The 26,723-nt window shown below is 42.4% G+C and overlaps 2 protein-coding genes across 13 annotated transcripts in view; one reads left to right on the top strand and one right to left on the bottom strand.

Moving 5' to 3' along the window:
- LOC139628234 (multiple epidermal growth factor-like domains protein 11) overlaps nucleotides 1-8,732 on the bottom strand; it is a 138,973-nt gene extending 130,241 nt beyond the window's left edge. For 4 of the 11 annotated variants that reach the window (XM_071489720.1, XM_071489719.1, XM_071489714.1 and 1 more), the window contains exons 1-2: nucleotides 8,020-8,722; nucleotides 7,509-7,871 (exon numbers count right to left, since the gene is read on the bottom strand). The gene's annotated coding sequence lies outside the window, so the exon portion shown is untranslated. Of the gene's footprint in view, nucleotides 1-7,508; nucleotides 7,872-8,019 lie in introns of all 11 variants that reach the window. The other 7 variants (XR_011692725.1, XM_071489723.1, XM_071489716.1 and 4 more) reach the window with 6 other exon arrangements.
- A 377-nt stretch (nucleotides 8,733-9,109) lies between these two features.
- Nucleotides 9,110-26,545, top strand: dis3l (DIS3 like exosome 3'-5' exoribonuclease). 2 transcript variants are annotated; one of them, XM_071489725.1, is made up of 18 exons: nucleotides 9,110-9,378; nucleotides 11,026-11,179; nucleotides 12,329-12,457; nucleotides 13,462-13,597; nucleotides 17,415-17,582; nucleotides 17,940-18,018; nucleotides 18,224-18,400; nucleotides 19,468-19,637; nucleotides 19,889-20,050; nucleotides 21,244-21,494; nucleotides 22,990-23,082; nucleotides 23,176-23,464; nucleotides 23,774-24,009; nucleotides 24,098-24,252; nucleotides 24,398-24,576; nucleotides 24,661-24,806; nucleotides 25,552-25,723; nucleotides 25,844-26,545. In XM_071489725.1, the coding sequence occupies exons 1-18, from the start codon at nucleotides 9,249-9,251 to the stop codon at nucleotides 26,165-26,167; spliced, it is 3,150 nt and encodes a 1,049-aa protein (XP_071345826.1). In that variant the 5' UTR covers nucleotides 9,110-9,248; the 3' UTR covers nucleotides 26,168-26,545. The 2 variants fall into 2 exon arrangements, with proteins under 2 accessions (XP_071345826.1, XP_071345827.1); XM_071489726.1 differs by lacking the exon at nucleotides 9,110-9,378 and adding an exon at nucleotides 10,069-10,138.
- The last annotated feature ends 178 nt before the right edge of the window (nucleotides 26,546-26,723 follow it).

A 26,723-nucleotide genomic window follows, 5' to 3' on the forward strand; every position in this document is an offset into this window, starting at 1 on the left:
CTCTCACACAAATTCCCAGCTGCCATCATTTCAGGCTTTTTTGCTAACTATGATTACTTCACAGTCAGTCGTGTTCAGATATGCAACTTGATTTATAGCCCTGGGAGCGCGACATGTCCCACTGCCTGAAACACAGGTTTGAAACTGCAGTAGAAACACATGTTGGACTTTGGTGTTTTTATTTGATTGTGTTCAGGATGCTACAAGAACTGATCTGAAGTCAGACAGGAAATGCAGAACCTTTCAATGAAATACCATTAAAACACTGGAGCATAATGTGAAAATGAGGGCGATAACACATGTGGCTGCCTACTGTACAATCCACATCTAATTACAATCTGCATCATGTCAACAGACCTGCTGCAAACCAACAGTAAAGACAAACTCTGTGTCCCAGTTCAGAGCCCCCCCTACATTTAAGACTAGTCTTTCCCAGTTTGGAAGCTCCTTAAAATGCAGCCTTCTTTTCCTCGGCCATGAAAGATCCAGCGGGTGGAAGCAAACAACACACTTTTAAATGTAAGTATTGGGTCAGTTCAACAGTAACTGTTAAAACCAAGGGTCTGAAAACCTCAAGTTTTTGTGAAAAAAACTAATCTGTTATCAAGGTTACTGAGCTTTGCCACGCAGCGGTAAGACTGGTGACGCAAAGCAAAAATCCTCCGTGGACTGGACCGTCTCATTCTGGTTCGGGCTCCAGTGTGTCCAAATTCCTCTGAAGGATGCGGCCCCTGAATTGGGACACGCTGAAAGATACAAAGGGGTGAAAGTACGCTGAGTTGGTGACTCTGGCAAAAACAGCAGCATTTCAACAACGTAGAAAAACCTCTTTTTCCCTCCTGCTTAAGTTGATCTGATACAGTAGAAATGTTTTTTTCTATTAGCTTTTTAAAAACTATTTTAATTACTATGACCAGAGAAAAAAACACTCACGGCTCAGAAAATCAACACCTCAGCACTGAACACAGCAGGAACTAGAGTGAATTTAGTGTGAAGAAAAGAAAAACAGGATGAAAGTGACTGAACCTTCACCTCCCACCTCAGTTTGATCTTTAATTAAATTTAAAGCTGCATGTTTGTCTCAAACTCCAACAGAGCATCAGTGTATTATTTATTGAAATTATAGCTGCAACTTACTTTGATTTGCATTATTAATTGATCTGTTGATTATTTTTACAATTAATCATTTGGTCTAAGAAATGTTGGAAAATAGTGAAAAATGCAAATGTTACAATTTCACTTTGTCCAATAAACAAGACAAAGATAAACCAGAAAAATGATTAACTGACTATCAATGGTCTAAAGTTGATCATTTAATTGACTAATCATTGCAGCTCCTGTTTATTATCTGTTTTATAATTTTTCTTGAAAATGTAATCAAATGATTATTTGATTATCAGAATAAGAGGCGATTAATTTCGTGTGATTAATCGACTATTTCAGCTCTGAGTGAAATAATGAAACTTAGATACAACAACAAATGACACAGTCGAGCAAACAGGGAGGAATTAACATGTCTCTACAGAGGACTGTGGACTGAGGCCTGATGCAGTCTCACCACGCTCCATCACACAGATTAATATCATGATATATTAGTTATAAATAACAGTATTGATTTAAGCTCCAAGTCCAGAAAAATTCACCCAGTCCGGTCAGATACCAGGTCAATCTGCCGATATTTACATCATGATACGTCTCCGAACCACATCCAGGCACCGTTGGCTGGTAAAGGCTGAGCTAAATTTTCTGTCTCTAGTTGTATCCATCCATGCAAATAATTATGTTCTTTATTATCTGTCTCTGGGATTTCTGCCTCCACCCAAACACAACACAGGTTAATTCTCACAGCATTAAATATATAAAAAAACATCTAAAAGAATAAAGAGAAAACATCTTTTCAGAATCATCATCCTTGTTGCTCTGGATTGTCCACAGATCTCACTCTGACCGGGTTTAATGGAACTACTTTCTACCCAGAGAACAGTCCCCTGACACCACTACAGGTAATATGATCCGGTACGATTTGGGTGAAACATTCATCTGCAGCAGTGCGACCTATTTTGCGCCTCTGATGTATTCAGATATTGATTTCTGGAGGATGTTTTCTAGGACAGATGATGTGTTTGTCCAGTTTAAAGATCACAGTCCTCTAAACTAAAGCGACAGGACGACACCATCTGTCAGTGTGACCGTTAGAAAACTGTGTCATCGCTGTGTCTGTTTTCATGGATTCAGGCTCTGTCCAGGGCTGCAATTAATAATCATTGATTCATCTGTCAATTATTTTCTTGATTAATCGTTTGATCAATGAAATGTCAGAAAATACTGAAAAATGAACTTCACGATTTCCCAGCGACATCTTCAGATTTCTTGTGTTTCATCTCAGAGGAATAAGAAAATCAGCAAACATTCATATTTGAGGACCTGAAACCAGCTAATTTTTTTGCATTTTGCTTTAAAAATGATGATCAAGCGGTTATAAAACTTGTTTCTGATCAATCTTTTATCAGCTGACTTATAAATTCATTAACTAATTGTCCTTTTTATTCATCCATCAGCGTGTCAGACCACAGAGATCAAAGAGAGGAGTGTGTCACATCTAGATACTGAAGCTCTCACCACAAACTAACTGGGGAACAGAAGCAACTCTAACTGAAGAGCCTCAACTGAACAACCCCCCCCACACAACCCCCCCTCCACCCTCCAGAGCAAACACAAAAAACACATTTGTCAACCTGCCAGAAAACAACCCCTGAAACCTTCGCGGCCTTCCCCTCCAACATCAGCGCTGTAACTACGGCTGCCTCTCTCTGTGCAGCGGCCACATGCTGAAGCCTCCGTCTGCTTTATGTATAATGTGTTACTTATCCATTTGCCCTGAGGAGAGCATTCATGTTTTGTAATGGTCAGCTCCATCACCCTCCCTCCTGTCCACTCCAAAGTACCCACCAGGCAGAACCACTTAAAAGTCTTTCATGTTGCTTTTCTTCCTGGTTTTTTTTTTTCCTCCTCCACTCCGCCTTTGTTGGGGGATGAATAAGATGCTGAGAGCCGATGGGCTGCCGGCCTTAATGGTCTCTCCCTTTTACCTCCACCTTATGAGCTATTTGAATTTCATGACTGATGTTTTGCCATTGCCTCATCCTGAGCATGAGAGAACAGGGTTCAAACTTCTTGACAAAGTCTCTCCATAATTCATAACACACCCCGTCCTCACACAGTCACACACTCTCTCACACACACACACACACACACACACACACACACACTGTCCTCAGCTGGTTGTGCTCTGCAACACCACAAATAACTCACTTGATTTTCATCTTCACGTCTGATGTCATAAACAAAACACAAACAAGCAGATGAGAGAAAAGCAGAATCCAAGAAACACCTTTTAAAACAAGACACCCCCAAAGATTAAACCGCCCCCCTCCTTCCACCAGGAAGCTACTTGCTATTAGTTTTTTTCCATCTTATGTGAGATAATGAGGCATAAGAGGTTCAGGCAAAACTTGCTGTGCAAAGGCAGCCTGCTGCAGGCGGCGGGAACTCCAATATAACACGTCCTTGAGAAACAACAGCCGGCGTTCTCCCATTTATCAGCACTGATTACATGTATTGATCTGACAGAAACGGAGGATTCCCAGTTGAAAGAGTTCAGCAGACTGGAAACGCAGCGGCTGCTGTCGCCGCTGCCACCGAGCATCATGGTCCGTCCAGACTGAGACAGACAGACCAATTCAGACTTCCACACAGTGCAATCCATTCCCCATCAGCTGTTAGATGAGGTCGATGTGTAGCAGTATTACGCCGGATCTTTCCTCTATCATCTGGTTAATATGCATAATTTGGTGATATTACATTTTGCCTGAATTATCTAATAATAAAGAGAAAATATGGAATTATTCTGTAAAAGATATACACAAAATCCTAATATACAAATGTAGATTTTCCTTTCAAGATGAAAAAATAACCTCACTCAGACTGACTGATGGCGTCAACATAAAGCACATTACAGTTTACTTTGAATCCTCACAAGACATTTGAGAATGAAATAGAACATTTTTTTGGGCCCAGAATCATTTATCTTTTGCAAATATTGCCCGACGTGCTCCAGGCGGCCTTATTTTTTTCTCCAAAATGAGCATGAATATGAAAAGCATTTTGGAACTAAATAGGAATAGAAATGGAAAAGTCCAGTTTAATGTGTTGCTAGACTGATAAACAGTACTTCCAACCCTCTGCACATACATCATTGAATTTCACGGACAAAAAAAATCTTCCCATGTGCCCGACAAAAGCCCGGAGGGGCAGAGCGCTGCTTGCTCCTGTATTCTCTACCAAATCAGGTGTTTAATGGCTTTGTGTTGCACAGAGCGGTGGACTGCTTGGTTTGTATGCATGGGGTGGTCGCTGGCCTGGAGGAACTATTTTCTGCTGGCGACACACTTCAATACTCTGCCCTCAACAGCCTGTTATTCTTTAAACAGTGATTGGAATTATGTTTACCGTTAAAGGGCTAAATCACAAGTGCAGGAGTGCAGAGGGAACAATTATTAAGATGTGGCCTGCAGAGCAATCGAAGTGTTGTTTTCATACAGGCTCGAGAGCAAACTCTGAATTAATGACTCCTGTTACTGCAGCCACAAATAATTAGCTAAAATACTGAAGAGTGTCCAAACCATAATTACACCATATTTGAGATTCTTCCAAAAGAATGATTTTATATCTGATTTTCATATTTGAGTCTTAATTTTCTCCAGCCTCTTGTGACTTGTGTTTTATCTTTCATGAGGTTGGTGGCACTGACAGCATCTTAAACGTGGGAACGTTGAAGACAAAAGTTGGCGTCAGTCGAGGACGTAGGTTTGCGTATGGACTGTGGGGACATGTCCCACCAGTATTTGACTCGTTCTCACTCTGTCTGAAGTCATATTAGGTAATTCATATGTGCCATCCCAGAGGCTGCGTCTCCAAGACGACCGATTTAAGCATTGATTGGCTAAAAGGGCGGGACTATCTGGAGGCTAACATCATGTTCAAATATCACAGTTACTGCAGACACGGGAGGCGAGAGCAGGTCAGTGTGCTGAGTTATCAGCGTCAGTCCAGACCTCAAACAGGGCCGAACATTTAGTATTTCAGACGACTCCCTCTCCTCTGTTGCCTGAACTGCACAGCACATATAACTTCAGGGTGTTCGAGCCAACACGTCTGTACTTTGTGAATATCATGGCACCATAAAAGACACATCAGGAGCTTCTTCACCTCCGAGAGCGTCAGTGAGGCAATAAACTGACCAGCCAGCAGCTGCAGTGATTTAAAGGAAAACCTGCTATAGCTACTTAACGTCAACAGACTTACATTAGATTGTTAATGCGTCACTGGATTAGCAGCATTTTACTGCTGTAGCTGGTCAAGGTGGAGTCATTTTTAAATGAGGAACCGAGGGGGAAAGGGAACTGGAACACAGGTAGGCCTACTGAAAACAAACATGTTGATGCTGGACGCAAAAAAATAAAATTCTTTCTTTTCCATTAACAAGTCATTTCCTAAAGTTTACTTTCTTCAGTCTTTGATCTGTTACTGTGTAGAGTTTTTATTCAAACGTAAATACAGATCGTTCATGTTAATGAACCACCGGGTTGACAGCAGGAGTCCTGTTAGTTGTAGAGCGGTTGTTGTGCCCCTAGTGAGACCAAACCTTCGCCCTCGGCATCAACTCACGAGATGTAATGTGTTTAAAAGTCTTTCAAATTTGCATTTTTTTCTGTTTGTTCCTCACCATTTGAGCATTGATTATAAAAAATATTATAACTGTTTTCCACTGAAGAAAAAAAACTACATTCACATGGATGAAAACATTTACATATCAAATTGAACTCTGCTTCATCTCACTTCAGGTGCAAGCCCTGTGCTGCAGCGATCCGGAGTCTCAGGTCTGTTCCTTCGAGAGGCTGCAGCCACCTGCCATCACTCTCATCTACTTTGTGTGTTTTCCTATAGATAAATGCAGCTTTTTGTACTTTGCATTCCTTTCAACCTTTTTGTCTGATCTCGCCGCTGCCCACACTCCTGGCAACTTGAGGCTGTGAAATGATTCTTTAACTGAACTGTTGACCCACCAGCAGCACCACATCAGCCACCCACTCAGCATCATCTTAAAAAGTAAAACACATTTAATTAAAGTAAGAGCTCAGGAGTCGTCAAAGGCTGCATTACTATTATTGCGAGGGGCACGTTTGTGACAAGCGTCTCAGAGACATATTGCACGGCACACACACCCTCTGACTACAACAGCACAGTAAATGGAGCCACTTGAGGAAAGAACACAAAATAGAAATTGAATAACACTTCTCTCAAGACGTCGCCAGCTCCTTCCTGCTCTGCACTGATTTACTTCAGGCTGCCAACTGGCTTTGAGCCTCACATGCTCAGGTCAAGGAAGGCAAATGTTTTTCATATTCAATACTTATAATGTCCAGAGAGACGTGACTGGAGACCTCCACACTGTACCTGCATGTATGAGGAAATCAGCAACACAGTCTTGCAGACCGGGCCTTGCTCAACACCGTCATCTAGTGCTGACTCGGTGCGAGTCCCTGTGTGAAGTCTGGCTGCTGCGATGCCTCAGGGGGATCAATAGAAATACTACAGCAGCAATGATCATCCTGATCTAATTAACATCAAAATCTTTTGATCACAGTAGACTCCAGACTTCTGGATGGAAAAATGGCTCAGTATCACTTTCCAGTCGTCTGCAGACACAGTGGCTCCCTGTAACAGCAGCTCACTGTTTTTCTGTCCTTCTCCAGATACTTGAACACAATTCATTGCAGCCACCCGTCGGCCAAGGTCGACTACGTCACAATTAGATGACTGGAATAAAAAATGACATTAAGAAAATATAAAAATATTAAAACAAAGATCCCTGGGACCTGAGAGCTGCACAATGAAGTGAAGACGCTGAGAACAAGTTAAACCACCACAGAGACAACAAACTGTCATAAAAATGAGTGAAGAGACAAACTTTTCCAGGGACACCAACCTCACACTGAAGCTTCATACACAACAGTGACAATGGAAACACATTTGACTAATTAGAAGTGAAAGTGTCACATGACTATAATGTCATGAAATGTTAGAACTGAGATTCCTCCTTAATAAATTCTATTCATTTATATTTTCTTCAGTTGCACTAATTACAATTTTTGCCCATTTGGCTCAAATGTGAAGAAGCTGAAATTTTCAGGATTTATCCAGCTGATGCAAATGGACCAATGGTCTTTACAAAGTAACGGTACTGGAACCCTATAATCAACTTCAGCTGTAAAGCTATTGATCACAGTGAAGAGGATATAATATAAATATGAATTTAAAAACAGCCTCTAATTGCGATTAATTAATTATAAACTCACACTCCATCTGTGTCAGGTTATTACTGAGCAACTGCATGTGTAAAATAAGTGACTAAAACATGTGTGACCAATAACAGCTTTAAAGCTTACCTGCAGGAAGGATGGTCCGAAATAAAGTTCATTCTCTCGACAGTGTGCAGATAAATGTGCTAACAGAGCAGCGGCCTGAGAGACTGACGGAAGAAATCACTCTAAAAAAAAAAAAAAAGAAAAACAGGAATTGTCTGAAAGCTGCGGATCCAGACACATGAGTAAAGTCCTCCCGGGTCCGTGTGGTGTAGTCACCAACTTGAGCTCAGTGCGTCCTCTCTGCTGCGCCGCTGCGGCGGCTCTGCACGGCGCAGCCAAAGAGCAGCGGCGCAGCAGAGAGGACTCCCCCCCCGCACCGCTGCGTTCGGTTGGTGGGAAAACAACCGCGGTTTGCTCATCCTCCACGGAACATCTGGAGTTTCACTTCATGTAAAAAAAACAGAACATAAATATGTAAAACTGCAAATTTAAAATCCGTACTCAACATCTAAAGATTATGTGATTTTGACGAGTGGGCGGCTGCTAAAGCTAATTTAGCTTTAGTTCATGCTAGCACAAAAACAACACTTACACGTCCACCAGAGCAAAATAGTTCTCCCCCCGTCCCCTGCCACCTGTTGAACTTCAGTCCAATAACCGATAATATCCACTGATCAGCCTTTCGATCCTCACCTACCAGCTGGAACTGGTCTGTGTGATGTGGCCCTGTGGCCCTGTGGCCCCTGACAGGTCTCAGCCAGAGTTTAAGATTTGAAACTTTCATTCTGGTCTAAGAAACAAATATTGCATGGCCTCTCAGCGTCACAGACCGGTCCTCTGGTATAAAGCAAACCGGGATGACTGCGCACATTTAAGGTTGTGTTTGGTTCCTCACTCCGGAGAGAGCTTCCGGCTCACCTGCTCAGGAATCAGAAACCTGAAGTCCTCAGAAGGGGTGGGTTCTCCTTTACATGCACACTCCCTGATTATAATACATAATATAACAGACTAAAACTATAGAGGCCTATAGAGGACTTTATTAAAATGTGACCATGTAAACTTGAAAATGAAACTCCATGGTGGCGCAGTAACGTTTCGCTGGACAGGAGAAGCAGTCAGCAGGCTCCCTGTGAAGCTGATCAGGTGTGAGGGGATACTGTTGAGTGGTCATGAAAGAAAGTCCACACACAGGTCAAGTTCTATAACTATTTTTGAATAAAGATCAAACTACTTAAAAGCAACATAAACAACACTTGAGGAATTATAATGAAATGAACCACTCAGTCCACACATCAGGAATAAAGGTGAGCTGATGGAGGGAAGCAGCTCAGCTGAAGGACAGACACAGAACAAAGAAAACTCAATGCACCTGTGTGAGCTGCCCAGCCAGCTCACCTGTGCTTGATATGTTCAATGACGTCCAACTGAGCTGAACATTTTAAAATCTGAATGGAGTGTTGATGTTGAAGTGTGAATCAGAATATTGTGGAATAATAACAAGATGTAATAAAGATTTTAGTGGAAGAAAAATATATGTGTGTGTGTGTGTGTGTGTGTTGCTTTTGCAGCGATCCCACCTACAAATGTGTGTAGGTGACAACAGCATTGTAAATGATTGTTTATGTCCGACGGCACTTGAACGCAGCGAGAGACAAGACGAGAGAGTGACGCGCTTGTGCGTCATGACGTCAGCGGGCTTGCCTCTCCACACTTCCCTGAAGTTCGCCGTCTGTGTTTACAGGTGTATTTTCCCGCGTCAGGGCAGAACAACGGGTTTAGAGGAACAGGTGGATCCGCAGGACTCGACCCTGAGCCCCGAACATGATCAAGACCGAGAGGATTCTGCATTTGAAGAGCTGCCGGGGGCGGAAGGTCCGTGTGGTCCGGGAACACTATCTGAGGGAGCGGGTCCCCTGCTTCAGCTGTGTGTGTCAGGCGGGCTGTGTGAACGGTACACACACACACACACACACACACACACACACACACACACACACACACACGCACAAAAGGCCGCCATGCAGCTGAACTACGCATTGCTTGCTGTTTTGATTGTGCAGCAGCAGACTAGCATGGTGGGCATGTTGTGTTAGCGCTGGTCGGTTCACTGAAGAGTCTGTTATTAAACCAGGTTTGTTATTAGCACTGTATTTGAACGCAGGTGTCATATTTCCAGTGTGAGATCCAGCAGAGGTGCAGCAGCTCACACACACTGACTGAAGGCGCTGTTGTTGTTGTTGTTGTTGTTGTTGTTGTTGGTGTTGTTGTTGTTGTTGCCTTAAAAACATTTTCTCAGCTTGTTAGACTGCAACTAACTCATGTTTTAACAGCAGGTTATTCAGTGTAATTAGTAGTTACAGTGTCATATTTATTTAATAAACATTATCTGCGACACATTTATGAGAAATTATGTAAAAGTGTTGATGCAAACTGTGGATGCATCTGTGTGCAAAAGCTGTTAGTTTGCACCTGGTGTTTAACAGCCATTAAAACAGCAAAATGCACGTCAGTGTAGAGGGCTGCACAATTAATGGAAATATAATCAAAATCACAAGACGGCTAAGTGCAATATCCAAATCACAGTAGCTGCAGATTTTTTTTTTGTTTGTTTGTTTTTTTTTTGATAAAAGATAAAATATATCCCAACAGACAGTAAATGAAGCATTGTGGTGCCAGAGACGCCCCCGGCCTGCAGATCATCTTCTCCAGATGTAAGGGAACATGCTCTTTAGTACAGACCCCAGGAAAGATCACATCATCATCATTTTTGTATTTTTTCAGTGAAAATGAAATGCAGAAATTACTGTTCCAACTGAAATCATATGTGTGTGTGTGTGTGTGTGTGTGTGTGTGTGTGTGTGTGTGTGTGTGTGTGTGTGTGTGTCATAATTTCAGTTGGAATAGTAATTTTTTCATTTCCTAATCACAATATCTGCCAAAATAATATGATTTTTTTTTTTTCCCCGTATCCCTCGGCCCTACTGGAGACAGACTGAGAAAGCAGAGACATTGAATGTGTAAATTAGATACAGGACATAATCATTTAAACTTAAGCAATCATGCTGTGCAAGCATTGATGCTTGAAGCACAATCATTTTCGTACCGACAAAATAATCATCGTGAACTGTAGGTCATGTGCTGCAGTCTTTCCTACCACCAGCCTCTAAGATTAATGTAAAGACTGGTTACACTGACTCTTGCTCCCTCTTCTTTGTCCATGCTGCTCTACTGATGAGCTGTTTTTAACTTGTAATCATGTACAATATTTCATGCTATTGATATGATTACATCCACACAAACCAACATTATGCTGGACCTGATCTTTACTGGTGTGATGTGTTAACAGCAATGACAGTTTACTACAATCTGTGTTTTGAAATTACTCTAAATGTGCAATCTTTCATTTAACAAGGATTCACCTGCTGCAGAAAACAACGCAAGAGCAAAAATGTTGCACCGTTTATGAAAAAAATAATTGACTCCTGCATATAAGTTGCAGTAATTTTTGGTGGATGCAGTCACTTGTAAAGATTGTACTAGTAGCTACAGTTATGTGATGAGAGACAAAAATCTCTCTCCTTGCTTACTTCAAAACCAGATGGTAAGGTGTTGCCTGGAGATCTGACCCACTACGTGGTGCCCGATGCCAGCGTGGCCGTCGACTACCTGGAGATCCTGGAGTTCAGGGAGCTGCAGGGCATCGTCCTCACCCAGACCGCCTGCCAGGCTGTGCAGCACAGCAAGGGACGCAGGTACACTCACACCGACAGTCTCCGCGTTCACACAATATGTTGTTTAATCGCAGAATGTTAAAGTGTGAGAGTCTGTTTAGTGTTGCAAATTGTCAGAAGCACACTGGTGGTTGGTCGTGCAGGATTTATTTATTATTTTTCTGCCAGAAAATAAAAAAAATTGAGCTTCAGGCACACTGAAGGCACTAGGACAGACCCTGTGGTCAAGACATTTCGAATTAGGCCTCTAATGACAACCTACCTGCACAAGTGCATAAAGACTGGGCAGCGGGTCAACCTCATTATATCAAAGCTCTGCTGACGAAGCTAAATGAGATCCAGCCTGTGACTTGAAATACGTCTCCCACACAAACACGCAGGAGTGCTTTTGACAAACTTGATGAACACTGTAAGGAGTCCCACATGACCTCTGCTTTTGATTTCTGCTTACACTGCCTTTTAAAATGTTGCATCATTAATATGATGAGGCTTCACTTTTGATAATGTTAGGTAGACTTAGTTGGTAGAGCGTATGCTGATGCCATACTGTGTCAGTAATTGCAGTTTTCCGTTCACTTCAACACATAGTGAGTGCACAGGAGCTCTGTGTGTGTGTGTGTGGACACAATATGTGTGTATGATGACCTTTGAATTTCTCTGCAGCTTTGATTTTTTTTATTAACCTTGAATTTTATATCTAACTATCTCTGCTATGATTTATATTTTGTTTAATGTGGTTTTCACACATAAAAATCTCATCGAGCTCGATCAAGCTCATCTACTCTCACCTCCTCATTGAGAAACCTGGATCAAGCTTTAAGCCCCGCCCACCACCTGCTGGCTCCAGGTGTCCAGGTGAAAGAGCAGAGAGGATGAAGATGGTTAGAGGAGGAAACATCAGAGAGACTCAGCCTCATGTTGGAGCCTCAGTCAGACCCAGACTCAGATGAAGAGTCTGTTGAGACCAGAATCAGAGACTAGCAGACGGATCAGAACCGTTAGCATAGTTAGCATCTTGTTTGTTAGCTTGTAACTGGCAGTGGCTGACACAGTGTTAGTGGTTGAGGCCCAGCAGAAAGTCAGTCTATTGTATTTCTTCTCATAGTTCTCAGTGTGATTTGAACCTGAAGAGTGTCTGACGGTGGATTTCTTTCCTTTCTGTCTGTGCAGGCAATACAACCGTCTGCGAAACCTGCTGAAAGACCCTCGACATGACTGTGTTCTGTTTGCCAACGAGTTTCAAGAATACTCCTACTGTCCCCGAGAGAAGGGGGAGAGCCAAGAGAAGTGGCAGACCAGGTCAGAGCCCGATCCCCAGCATCCTCACTGAAACACCGCTCTGCATTTAAAACCAGCTTGGGTTTCTAACAGGAATTAGCAAGTGTCGTGTAGTTACTGAGAGAGAGGAGGAGCTGATCAGTGACATGATGTGTGTGTAGTCGCTGGTTGAGTCAAAACCAGATCCAACAGCAGAAAAATAAAAAAATGCACTTTAGTACAACTGAAAACCCTGAATTTACTCCAGCTTTAGTTCGACTTGGTCAACAGGCTGCTGTAGAACTGAGGCTCTTTGGCCCCACTGCTGGCTGAGCGGTCAAACGATTTCAGTGTTTCCAAAGATTTTTTTCCTCCACTTAAGGTATCAACAGGTCTAATTATACAGGAGGCAGGCAGACTGTAGAACGACAGAGGTCTTGAGCAGTAGAGCACACGTCCCCTGAAGGTCTGAGCACTGAAGTAACAAAATAGAAGTTTTTTTTCCATTCAGGAATAAAATAATCCTGAAACTTGATGCTCTGTCAAAGTTCTGCTCTGCGGGAGCCGTAGGTGATGTGACTGAGATGAGTGTGCAGATGCATCTAAACACATGGACTATGAGGTTATAGAGTGAATACATCAGAATAAATGTGTAGTTTTTAGCAGAAGCAGCAAAAATACATTTTTCTCCCACAGTTGTCGACAAACTTTTTCAGTGTAGTTGTGAGGACAGAAGGCTGGAGGTGCAGTCTGTTGTCATGAAACGAGTCTGTTGCATAAAAATAGACAGTAAATAGAGATGTGAATTATTTATGTCTGTGTTCTTTGTAATGTTGAAACATCACTTTGAGTTTTAAATGTTAATTTATATGCCAGAGTAACTGAATACAACATATTCAAGTTTAGGGCTTTAACAAGCAAGCTGTGGCACCTTGTGCTTGAAGTTGTGTGTGTGTGTGTGTGTGTGTGTGTGTGTGTGTGTGTGTGTGTGTGTGTGTGTGTGTGTGTGTGTGTGTGTGTGTGTGTGTGTGTGTGTGTGTGTTTAGGTGTGTGTACTCTGCAGCAGTATGGTACTATAACCACCTGGCAGGCATGATGGATATAGTGATGATCACAGAGGACCAGGAGGCCGTGGCTCAGTACAGCAGCCTCAACTCTGGTGTGTACGTCATCTCCGTCCAGGTACGTGACACTTGCACATCACCACTCTGATGTCACACTTTAAGGTCAATCTCTTTAGCATTAGCTCAGTCCAGAAGTATTTGGCTGGTCGGATTTGATGTGACAAACAGCTGTGAGGTTAAAGTGCCAACAATCAGCTTTAATTTCAGGGTGTTTATGTTCATTTTGTGTGAATATTGTCGAGTTGTAGCTTTGTAATTGTTGCTTTGTTCACCCTCAAACAACTTTAAACCTCAGACTCTGCTCTTTAACTTGAGCAGCTGTTTTGTTTTGAATCCACTGTGTTTGAACACTGAGCCAATGCAGAGAGAAGTGTTGCTGTTGAGATGCTGTGTGTGTTGAGCAGGGGTGTTACATCACTCCTAAAGAAACACACTGTTCATGATTTAACTAAGTTTTGATGTTTTCTGCAACAGTTATATAAGATGTTTGAAATCATTAGAGGAAGCAGACTCCTAAAGCTGAATTCAGTAGAATTGCAGTTGACCCGCTGATGAAGATCAGATCTGATCTGATTGAAAGCTCCAGAACTGAGTCTGATTTGATTGTTGATGATTTAGTACAACTAGCTGCAGTTTAGCTGCAGCTTGACAGCTCAGTCATGATGAACTGAGCTGAACTGAAACATGACTCCTCTTCTTAGACAGATGATAAATTTAGATGAGAAGGTCTTTTTTTTAGAGACCCTCACAATCTGTTGGTGTTATTACTTATTTCTAACTAATACTAAACTTATACTACTATTATTTACTTAGTTTTCATACTAAATCTACTACTGCCTGAGTTAAATACCCATATATGATGAATACACAACAAAATAAAATAGTTTATGAAATATGTTAAAAAGCTAAAGAGCTAAAGCATCAAAGCTAAAGACAAAAGATATGAATTTAAATGAACATTTTATTGAATTTAAGACAGACGTAGACATATAAACAAACATAAACCAAGGGGAAAGGATAATATATTTGGATACAGCTTAAAACAGAAGACTGAGATATGTGTTGTCGTTAGGATCAGGTGGGCTCATGTACGGATGTGCATGTTTGTCTAGTTTGAATTTCTCAAGTAGGTGTGTCATATTCATCCTTACAATGTCTGACAGGTTTCCTGGTCCGACCATCTAAAGTTCCCTGGTTGGAGTAAAGTTTTGGGACAGTTTGTTGTCCAGGGATGAGCCTCAGTTTATTTTATTTATTAGAGAGAGTCGAGAGAAGGAGTTAATCGTGGGTAGCAACTTAGGGATGAAAGTCTTCAGACTGCTAACAAAAGTCAAATTATCGTCTGCATAGAGTATCACCTTATGCAATGTGAGCTCCATGCGTACACAAGGAAAAATGTAAGTGGATGTAACTGTGGAGGTAAAAAGGGCTGGGGAGGTGGGGTCTCCCTGCCAGGTACCTGGAGGTATAGGGAAATTAGTCCATTAGTTACCACAGCTGCTGCAGGTTCCCTTTAGATTAACCGTAGCTCTCCAAATCCAAAAGTGTCAACGACCAAAAACAAGTTACTCCCACCCGACTCAGCATCAGATGACAGACAGATGCAGCTTCATTTAACAAACCACACTACGTCTATCAGACATCTTATGTTATGTCACCTGGTCAAGGTGGATTTTTGAGAAGACACAGCTGTCGTTATTAGTCAAAGAGATGAGACGGTAGCGACGACAGTCTGCAGGTTCTTTATCCTTCTTCAGAATGAGAATAGTTAAAGCTTGTGAGAGTGTTGGAGGAAGTGCACCCCTCTCAGAAGAATTCATGTACAAGTCAAGCATCAGTGTGGCAGGTTCAGGAGCAAAGTCAAACCAATAGGCTCTGAGCCACTGTAATTGTTGGTAGTAAAAGGACACTGCACAGAGAAATTGTGTTTACACAGTGAGCACAGTGGGTCAAAAGTGAAGTGGGCCTGTTGATGTTTTTTTCCTGTGGATTTTTTTCCTGTTTTTCCAGATTTCAGCAGTTTATTTGAGGATCATAGTGGTGTTATTACTGATATGAATGAAGGTCAAAGCTGCAAAAATAACTCTGATTACAGTACAACTTCTCCAAGTAACTGAACCAGATTTAAAAGAGCAGAACCGACAGACTGAGGTCAACAAAGCAAACAAACAAATCTTTCACATTTCTATCAATAATCTATTAAATTTGTTTCCAAATGGTCTCACTTAATTGTTTCCCCCTTAAATCTTGAATCTTATTTACTCAACAGAATATCATGGATTGCTCAGAATGCCAGAGTGATTGTGTACTGCCTAATTGTCTTGCATTGCCATGCCATGTATATGCTCCATCCATATCGCTCCACTGAGCAGCTTGACAACTAATATGCTATTGGTGCAGTGGAGGGAAAAATGTCAGGGAAAAGTAAAGTTTTATGGCTGGTCTAAAATCTTGATGAAGTGGTGAAAGAATGACTCAGTGGAGCGTAAAGAGTCGTTTTAACACGAGAAGCTGTGACGAATCAGAGAGAGTCTGATGGAAGTAAACAGCTGATTCTGAGAAAAGGACATTTATTTGTCTTTGTGTGTTAACAGTTGTCAGATCATATATAGAAGATCAGAGGATGTTTTGGTATCAACTGTTATAAAAGCAGAAATAAAAGCGAAAACATCATCATGGAGTTATTTCAGTATTAAGTAGATTATAAGGACATGGGCTGCAGTAACTTCTCATTTTGTATTTTTCTTGTTTTTGCGGAGAGCTGATAAAAAGATTCCAGGATTTGTGTCTGATGTGAGTTTATTGCATTTTACAGAGGCAGTTCATCCATTTATCTAATTTTTTTGCTGCCACAATAAAGTTTTGAGTTAGGAGTGTTTTTTTGTTTTTGTTTTTTTCAGGTTTGTCAGGTTTCTGAAGTAAAAGTTCATTTTCTGCACAGACAACACGAGGTGAAACTCTCCTGGTTGAATCATCAGAAAACAAAGAAAGGAACAGCTGTGAAAATATCTGGTCCTTTGATTAAAAAGTCAAAGCTACAAGGTCAAATACGATTTTATCTTTAGACGCATTTCAGTAAAAATATCTGATGCTAATGCTGAGCAGAAGCTAAAGATGAGTCTTTATAGAAACCTGATAAAACATTCTGCAGTTTCAGTCAGTTCACTTTCAGGTTGTTGGTCACTTTTACATGAATTTGGAAACTCTGCTGTTGTGTCGAACAGCTAGGATCAGTTTTTTTTATTTTTTATTTTTATTTGTGAAAACAGTAGAAAAAAATGTCAGGATTTTTCAGTGTTTGTTTTTGTAATACTCATTTCGACCACTAGAGGCTGAAGTGCACCACTAAGTTTCCTTCTAGGTGATTTTTAATTGATTTTTTTAAAAGTGATTTTTAATTTCTCCATGCACTCGAAACACAAGGTACATATAATGTGTGTTAGTACATTACATAACATTACTTAGAAAAAGTAGCCTGGAAATAAAAAATCGCTTACCTCTCAGGGCTTCTGTATTTAGGATATTATTCATATAAAACTTGTGTAACACGTCGAAGCTGCTACTTCACAGCTCATGACAGACTCAGCTGAATTTGAGTATAAAATAAGGAAAAGAAAACTTTATTTGTATAGCAAATTATCATATACAGAGGTTGTTTAAAAATAGATAATTCAATGGAAATATCCAGAAATTTGTATTAAAAAGTATTAACCCCAGGTCTGACAGTGCATTGTTGTAAAAAAATTTCAGGCCTTCATAACAGAATTCTTCATGAATACCTGGATTATCTCATAATTGTTGTGCTTCACTGCCGAACACTGATAAGATCCATAATAACAGTTACCGTTTTATCTGTCTCATTTTTTTTTTTTCAGGATTATTTACAAAACTTCTGGCCGGAGCTGCAGGCGGCTCATGAGCTGTACAGCTCCATTTCTCAGGCGCTGCAGGAGAAGGAGAGCGAGGGCAAGGAGAGAGAGTACGGCGAACATCTCCCCGCTGAAGTCCTGGAGGCTGGAATCAAGTCTGGACGCTACTTTCAGGTACATTGCAAATCCATCGACCTCCTTATGTCCAGAGAGGCTCTCCTTAAAAAATGTTTGACAGGAAATTAGCAAAAGGGTTCTGGAGATGTTTCTGAGAAAGCTTTGTTTTAATAGGCAATATAAAAAGTGGCATAAATTCATTTTAACATCAAGGAGGTAGCAAAAGAAATGAACCCTGTTCCAACATTTCCAAAATGTTTCCAGTAACTTAGGAAGAGTTTGGTGCTCTGGGCATGCTCAGTAATGCACCAAGAAGAGAGCGAATATGATTTAACATCCCAGATGGACACTTTATTTTCAGACAGGTGAATTAAAGTTGATAATGTTGTGTTGTCTTTGCTTCCTTTTTCTCAGGGTACTCTGAATGTCAGCAAACACCGAGCACAGACTGAAGCTTTCATCATGATGGAGAGTTTTTCTAACAAGAGCACAGGTGCAAAACCACAGCTTCCATCACAACCTCTTCGTCTGGGGGTGTTTGTTTAGGACTGGTGCTGTGCACAGGCAGACCAGCCGCTTCTATTCACCACAAACATCATCATCTCATCTCTGGTGACTGGATTTGTTTCTTCTTTTTGATCCAATCTCCTGAACTTCCTCCCTCCACCTCCTCCTTCCTTGTCTTCCGTCCTCCACAGATATGAGTTGCGTGTTGGTGCACGGTGAAAAGAACCGTAACAGGGCCGTGCACGGCGATGTGGTTGTGGTGGAGTTGTTGCCAAAGAGTGAGTGGAGAGGGAAGGTCACAGCGCTGACAGACGGTCAAGGAGAGGAGAAGAGTGGAGAGGACGGCGACAGTAAACTCCTGCCGACAGGTGGGACCGGTCATCGTGGTGCTGATGTGTTTTCTCTCCTGTTTGTTTGTCTGTTAGTTAGGGCTGCAACTAACGACTATTTTAATAGTTGACTAGTCACCGACTATTGAAACGATTAGTCGACTAATCGGATAATTATTAATTTTTTCTTAAATTTAGCATGAAGTTGCTTTAATTATGTGGCAAATGATAATAAACACAAGAAAGATGGGTATCCAGGCTAAAATGCTCCCAAACTGTAGAAGTTTTGGTACACGTAGCTGATATGTTGGACGCCGCCATTTCTACCGCGACTCTCGGCAGAGATTGTAATTAAGTGAGATGCCTCACTCTGTTGGAAAAACACATCTGACGACAATAGTCGACAATGGAATTCATTGTCGACTATTTCTATTATCGATTTTTGTTGACAATGTCGACGAATCGTTGCAGCCCTACTGTTAGTGAACATCCCAAAATCTATTTAAAGGAATTCACTGAAATTTAGTAGAAACATAGAGAAAAGACACAGCTACTGTTTGTTTCGTTGACTGTGTGAAGCATTACATTTTTATCTATAACTCTTAGGCTTGGGCCGATATTCAGTAATATCAAAAATCACAATATTTCCTACCATATGAGATATTTTTCATAACATCAGATGTGATAAATAAAACTTTGAATTGCTGTTTAGTGGAAGCATCTCTCATACCTGAAACAACCTCCTCTTCTAAATACTGCCTTTAGATTTTGTGCTTCACACTACAGCACACTTTAAATATCAATTCAGTTAAGAAATACACTTTTAAATCTTTTTTTTTTTTAATTGTAATAGCTTTTATTCAGGATTGATTTATTTCTGATTGTTTGGTTTGTTTTCTGTCTGCCTACATAATCTCTGCATGATTAAAGAAAAATGAGGGTCGCCCCTCAATGTTCCCCCAAGAGAATAAATAAGGTTGATGATGATGATGATGACGAAGATGAAGTTAGTCAGTGAAATCTCAAAACGCTGCATCAACTGGTATCATCTGACTACATCCTGTAGAAAACTGCCACTGGACTGATCTGTTTGTTTTAACTTGCAGGCCGTGTTGTGGGGATCCAGCAGAGGAACTGGAGGGACTACGTGGTAACTTTCCCCCCCAGGGACGGGACTCAGTCCCAGAGCAGGAACTCCCAGCGCATCCTGGCTGTGCCCTGGGACCATCGCATCCCCAAGATCCGCATCAGTACTCAGCAGGCCGACACTCTGCAGGTGAGGTTCGCCTTCCACTGGCTGATCATTTATTTACTCAACCAGGAAACTGACTAACTCACGATTATTGTTTTTATTATATGAATATAATATTAACAGTGTGGTCGATCTCTGACAAATGGTCATGCATCTTTGGAGTCAGATTATAATATCTAATTGAAAAATCTGACAATGTGAGCCTGATTTGATCATGATCCAACATGAACAAACATAGGTGAGGTCATATAATCCCCTGTGACTTCTTCACCCAGGACCACAGAGTGGTGGTGCGCATTGACTCATGGGAAAGCACGTCACTCTATCCCAATGGCCACAGCGTGCGGGTTCTGGGTCGGGCTGGAGAGCTCGAGACGGAGGTCCAGACCATCCTCATAGAGAACTGCATCCATGTTCTTCCTTTCTCAGACGCACAGGTGAGAGAAGAAGCTCCTCCCTCTGACATGAAACTACGTTTACAGTGAAACCCAAAATTATTCAGACGCCTTCGATGTTTCACATGTTCTGTTGAATTTAACGGACCTGTTTTCTCTTGCTTGTCGACACATAACTGTCAGTCTGAGCTAGAAGCTAACGTTAGCATGTCTGACGTGTAATTATGAAGATGTCTGATCATTTATTTATCCGTAGACGAGCTTTGGGTGAGTTAGATTTTTATTTTCCAACTCATTCAATCTTCACCAACGATGATTCAGGTGTTGGATTTAAACACTTCAGGTCTCCAGACACGCCCCCTTGATGCAGACCGGAACCACACGGAACTACATGTTCACTACATACTACAAGTATTTTAATAATCGATTATTAGTTTCATTCATTAACTAACTACTGAAAAAATGACAAATATTCTCTGGTTCCAGCTTCTAATATGAACGAACATCCTGTTTTTCTCTGTCGTAAACCACTTTAATCAATTTTTAAATTAATCACTTAATTGAAAAATAAATCGGATGAATTGAAAACCAAAATGATCGTTAGCTGCAGCCCTAAATAAAAGAATCTGTATTCAAACTGATTCAGTCACAGGGAACCAATGAAAAGATGTCTTCACTCTGTTTTTTAGGCCTCAGGGACACACACAGAATGAAACATCACTTTCTGTTTACAGAAACTCCTCAGGGTGTTTTCTTTAACTGAATGATAACTGTGAGCAAACCTGGGGGGACACTGCCACCCAGAGGCCCCTGGACAGAGCGTCAGTGCCTCCCGTTCTCACTGAAGGACATTCACCTAATCAGAACGCTGAGCACTGAGTGTGTGTGTGTAATGTGAGGCAGCAGCCTTGTTGAAATTATTGGTTTGTATTTGTTTACCTGCCTCTTTTTTTTTTTTTTCATGAGACGATCCAAGGACGTTACAGAATGAAATCACCTTTTCTGTCCACTCAGATTCACGCTGCTCATGTTGTTCTGTTAAAAATAAAGAAGGCCTCTGGTGAAAGACGTGTGTCTCTAGTATTCGACCGTCTCCTCTCACAACAAAGCGCAGGCAAAATAAATAATTCATACATGTCCTTTCACTTTGGCTCCAGTAATGCGCAGCTGCCTTTGTGAGATTGTGAATGTCTAATGTAACCTTGTGTTGTTTTTTCATCTCTGTCCGTCCTCAGCTGAGAGAGATGCCGGTCAACTCCCCTGAGAAACCGTGGAAGGTGGATCCTGCCCAGGCGACAGAGCGGCGGGACCTCAGGCAGAGTCACCTGGTGTTCAGCATCGACCCGAAGGGCTGCGAGGACGTAGACGACACGCTGTCGGTGCGCAGCCTCGCCGGCGGGGAGGTGCTCGAGCTGGGGGTCCACATCGCTGATGTCACCTACTTTGTCAAAGAGGGTTCACTCACTGACTTGGAAGCTCGCGCCAGGTGAGAAACCAGCTGGGTTATAGAAGAGGTGGGAAAATACACCTTTCAGAAGTTTTCAAGGCAACTTTGAGAAGCTTGAAGAGGCTGAAAAGTTTCTACCTGAGTGTCAGTTTCACACTGATGTACTGTACGTCTCAAAATCATTACGACATCCACAGAACAGAGGAATAATAATAATAATCTTTATTTATATAGCTCTTTTGAAACGCAGTGTTAGACAAGGACATAGATAAAAAAGACTCAGGTGTATAAAATCAATACAGAGTGAGAATAAAGAAATAAAACATTTCAAGGGAGGGTAAAACCAGGAAAAGCTCTCCAAAAAAGATGTTTCAAGAAAAGTCTTAAAAGACATAATGGACCTGATATCTTCAGGCAGATCATTCCGGAGCCTCGGGGCCCCGACTGAAAAGGCTCTGCCCCCTTTAGTTTTTAGCTGGGTCTCAGGGACAGACAAAAGTCCTTTGCCTGAGGATCTCAGGCTGCAAGCTGGAGAGTATGGAATTAAAAGGTCAGAGATGTAACTGGGAGCTTTTAAAGTAATCAATAAAATGTTACAGTCTATTCTAAACCGTACAGGCAGCCAATATAAGGAGGCTACAACAGGAGTGATGTGATCAATAGATAAAAATGGTCTCTGTCTTTAAAAGTTAGGAAAGAAAACTGTAGCTAGATCTGTCAGGTACAGACGGTGTGTGCAGGGAGCACCTGTTACCTGACTGCACGTACATTAAAGGGGGTGAAGCAGATAAAGGAGGAGACATGATCACAGAGGAGGATTTACTGAGGTCATGCAACCTGCTGAGGTCTGCTCTGAGCCCAGGAGCTGACTGTAACAGACGCTGAATACATTCTCAGTAAACCTGTTCCTCACTGAGTCTCTGACAGTGAGACTCCCGACAACACTGAGCACAGAAATATATTTTTTGAGTCCCGGATGGATCAGTTCAGATAAAGCATGTTTTATCTCTGCTGTATTTTTTATCTTTTAGCTCCACAGTCCAGGTTAAAGACAGCAGGGGATGGTGGTTTTACTGTTTTAGCTCCACGAATTTCTTTCCAGCATCAGATCAGTTGGAGCTGCACCACATTCTAAAAATTCACCTGTTTCTTATTTTCTTCTATGTCTCAGTGTTTGGTCTTTCCTGAAATTCCTGTCGTACTTTTTTTATTATAAAAAAAAAAAAAGCGGTATAGAAAATGGATGGATGGAAAAAACAAAAACTTTAAAAAATCAAATTACAAAAAGCTCCACTTGCCTTTCAGGTCTTCAGTAGAAAAAGGAATCTGGAGAATGTTAATTAATATTTAATTCACAACATCATCAGTAGTAACTGTGAATGGTCCCAGACCAGGAGTACAGGCAGGGATGAAAATGATGGGAGCCTCACTCTGAATGTTTTGACACTGGCTCCTCCATGGAGAGAAAAAAACAGTGACACTGCATTTTTTTTTTTTTTCCCGTCACTTTATTCTTCTTCTGTTTCCTCCACAGGGCGACGACCTACTACCTGGCCGACCGCAGGTACGACATGTTACCTGCTGTTCTCAGCGCGGACCTCTGCTCTCTGCTGGGGGGAGTTGACAGGTCAGTGAACTCACCTGTCTCTGCAGCGCATCATGTTTTTGAAAGGCTGTTAGTTACTGCGAAACTCAAGGTAAACTTCACTCTCTAATCCAGGTATGCAATGAGCGTGCTGTGGGAGCTCGACGCTCACACACTCGCTGTCAACAAGGTGTGGTACGGTCGCACCCTCATCCGCTCCTCCTACCAGCTCCACTACGAGCTGGCCCAGGCGCTCCTCAACGGAGAGGGCGCCGCGGTGCTGGAGCTGGCCGGGCTCGGCTCTGAGGAGAAGGATGCGAAGCTGGCTCAGCTCACCCAGGCTCTGGAGACGCTCACAGATGTGGCCAGACACCTGCGAGCACAGAGGGACAGAGGAGGAGCGCTGGAGCTGGAGGGGGTGGAGGTGCGTCTGGTTCCTCCTGATTTTATTTATCTATCACTCCCAATTTCTGTTTGTATTTAAGTATTTAAACATCAGTTTAAAAATCAGTTAATCATGGTTCCAGCTCCTTCAGTCTGACTTCACAGGTCTTTCCATGGAATTTGTTGACAATAAAAAAATTAAAAAAAAAACTGAGTGTTATTTTTTAATATCTACACTAACAGCTCTGATAAGAAATAAAGATTTAGTTTTCACGAAGATTGAAGTGATAAAGTTTCCTCCAGGAGGTGAAAAGGTTCTCGAGCACGTGTTTCCACCACCTCTCCTCAGGTGCGCGCTCAGCTGGACGAGGAGAGGAACATCACAGCCCTGGTCCCCCGGCAGCCCCTGGAGGTCCACGAGACGGTGGCCGAGTGCATGATTTACGCCAACCACTGGGTGGCGCGCAAGATCCAGGAGGCCTTCCCTCACCAGGCCCTGCTGAGGCATCACCCGCCAGCACGGCAGGAGTTCTTCAGCCAGCTGGTGGAAAGCGCCCGGGCCAAGGGGTTCACCATCGACACCAGGTGACTGATTCAGGATTTTAAGATTTAAAAAAAAAAAAAACTCTGCTGTTGAAAATCTAGAGTCAGACATGTTTCTCTGTTTCTCCAGATCCAACAAGGCTTTAGCTGACTCTCTGGACCGGGCCGTGGACCCACAGGACCCCCTGGTGAACCGGCTGCTGAGAATGATGACCACACAAGCCATGTCAGAGGCTCTGTACTTCTCCACTGGAGCCCAATCCCTGGACCAGTTCTACCATTACGGTACAACAGACAACACTCATCCTCAGCTGTTGTATTATTATTGAAGGAAACTGGATCTGGTTTGATGCAATTATTCAAAAAGATTTTTCAGAGAAAAGGATTAAAAAGTAGAATTTATTCTGGTGCTGATGTTTTCCTGTCTCAGGTCTGGCTCTGGACCGCTACACACACTTCACCTCACCCATCCGTCGCTACGCTGACATCGTGGTCCACCGCCTTCTTACTGCAGCCATCGCCGTGGAAAGAGAAGCGGGCGCCGCTAAAGCATTAGCCAGTAACAAAGAACTGGAGGAAATGGCTCAGCACATCAACAGCAGGAACAGGGTCAGTGCTGTTCTGTAGTCACTTCTCACCAGATGAAATGAACCCGGTCTCCTCTGGACTCTGACCTCTGTCTGACCCCTGCAGGCAGCAAAGCGAGCCCAGAAGTTGTCCACAGAGCTGTTTCAGTGCCTCTACTTCAAGGACAGAGACCCTCAGACGGACCAGCGCTGCGTGGCCGACGCTGTCATCTACACCATCCGAGACGACGGCGTGCTGGCGTTTGTCCCAGAGTAAGAAACTGACTCGTGTTCCCTTGTCATCAAATCCCATAGAAAGACCAAAACCAACGTGTCTGTCTCAAAATACGTTCCCTCCTGTCTGTGGCTCTCAAAGCTGATTGGTTCCTACTGAGGATGTAAATCTTTAAAAACACTTCACAAATATATGGCTTCATTTTAAATTCCTCCACAGCTGCTCACTGTAGTTTTCATCAGACAAACAGGAGGAAATAGTGCATTTGTTGGGAACTATTTTCAGTGGCGGATTAATCCACATTTGGTGCATTTGGTGTGTTACACAGTGGAATCAGATAAATCAGGCTGATACACAAATACTTGTGAGTACAAGACGTTCAGTGTTGGTTTTTGGTCTTTTCGTGGGATTTTTTAATTTTTAACAATAAGAAAAATGTAATATTTATTAATTTACCCAGGAAGCACTGATTTGATTTCCAAAACAAAAATGTTTTGCTCTAAAGGAAGTTTTTCAGACCTCTAAACCATTGTGTACCTGCTTCACTGAAATATAGTCTTTAAATTAAATTAAAAAACATTCATCTTTCAACCACATGAAGTCTGGTTTTATCCTTGTTGCCGACTTCACTTCCTCTGACCTGTAAATTAACAAATCAGTGTTTTCTGAGAAGTTTCATCTGGGCCATCGTTAATGTTTTCAGTGACACCTGTTTCTCCTGCTGTGAAATTAGTGTATAAATCCAGGTGTGAACCATCCTGATGACACCTGTGCTCTCCACAGGTACGGTGTGAAGGCGCCGGTGTATCTGAAGAATCGGGAGGGTCAGGTGGTCGCCGCAGCCCAGGACGGCAGCTGCGAGTGGCAGAGCGGCTCGGTGCGACGACACGCCCACCGCATCACCACCACCTCCAGCTGCGGTACCTCCACCTTCAGGCTGTTTGACCACATCACAGTGAGTCACAGGACGGATTCATCACTCAAAGACTGAACAATATTCCCGTTTTATTGTTCACTGGCTTCAGGTGAAGTTGTATCACGACAGTTTGATGTTCACGTCCTCTTCTCTCCGCAGGTCCGTATTTCTGTCCACTCCTTCCACTGCCACGCAGACCGTTTAAACCTAGAGGTCATCAGCAACAAGCCATACCACAGCGCCGAGCCCCAGGAGCCGCGCTCCCAGGGCCGCTGCCAGCTGGTCCAGGAGGTGGTGCGTCTGGCCGAGGAGGCGCACCAGCAGGCCCAGGAGAAGGCGGCCCGGCAGCCCAAACTGTCCAGAGAGGAGAGAGAGTTCTGCCAGAGCAAAACGCCAAACCTGTACTCGCTGCTGGAGGAGGTCAGAGAGCTGGCTCTCAGGGACCTGGACACGGTTCCTCAGGTGTGTGCGACATCAGCATAGATCAGCTGATAATCAATTGATGGACACAGGAAACATCATGGACGTCAGAAGAGGCTCCTCTCCTCTGCAAATCATTTCTCCGGTCATTTTTTAATCATCATCATATTGATGGCAGATTTGTAGTTATTTAATATCTGCATACTTTTATTCTTCTAAATAAGGATGTTTGATTAAGCAAGACTGTAAACAAGATCTTTGACATTTAATCAGCTGATTCTGTGGACGTTAGTCCAAAGACGAAAACCAGAGACACTGGTAACAACATAGTTCATGTTATGATGAATCACTGAGACTGTTTGGTGAAAACTCTGACACATTAAACTGATTTGCAGCACTGATGTTTTAATTAAACTTTTATGACCCTCTGATGAAAATCAAGTTTTTAACCTTGTTTAAGTCCATATGATGTTTTTCTATAAAACAAACAGTTGATGAGTGAAATAATCAGTCAACACCATGACTGAGTGTTTCCACCTTCAACCAATGACAGTCTCATAAAAACAGATTCAGACAGGAACCAGTCCTGTCAACTTGTGGGGACGGGGGGCGGAGCTAA

Source organism: Trachinotus anak, unplaced genomic scaffold (genome assembly GCF_046630095.1).
Source record: "Trachinotus anak isolate AG129_WGS33_773 ecotype Australia unplaced genomic scaffold, CSIRO_AGI_Tana_v1 ptg000011l, whole genome shotgun sequence".
Classification (NCBI taxonomy): Eukaryota; Metazoa; Chordata; class Actinopteri; order Carangiformes; family Carangidae; genus Trachinotus; species Trachinotus anak.

Coding starts and splice junctions, on each gene's coding strand:
- dis3l (XM_071489725.1), top strand. CDS start 9,249: ATGATCAAGACCGAGAGGATTCTGCATTTGAAGAGCTGCCGGGGGCGG. Junction 9,379..11,025: donor TCAGGCGGGCTGTGTGAACG/GTACACACACAC, acceptor CTTCAAAACCAG/ATGGTAAGGTGTTGCCTGGA. Junction 23,083..23,175: donor CTGCTGGGGGGAGTTGACAG/GTCAGTGAACTC, acceptor TCTCTAATCCAG/GTATGCAATGAGCGTGCTGT.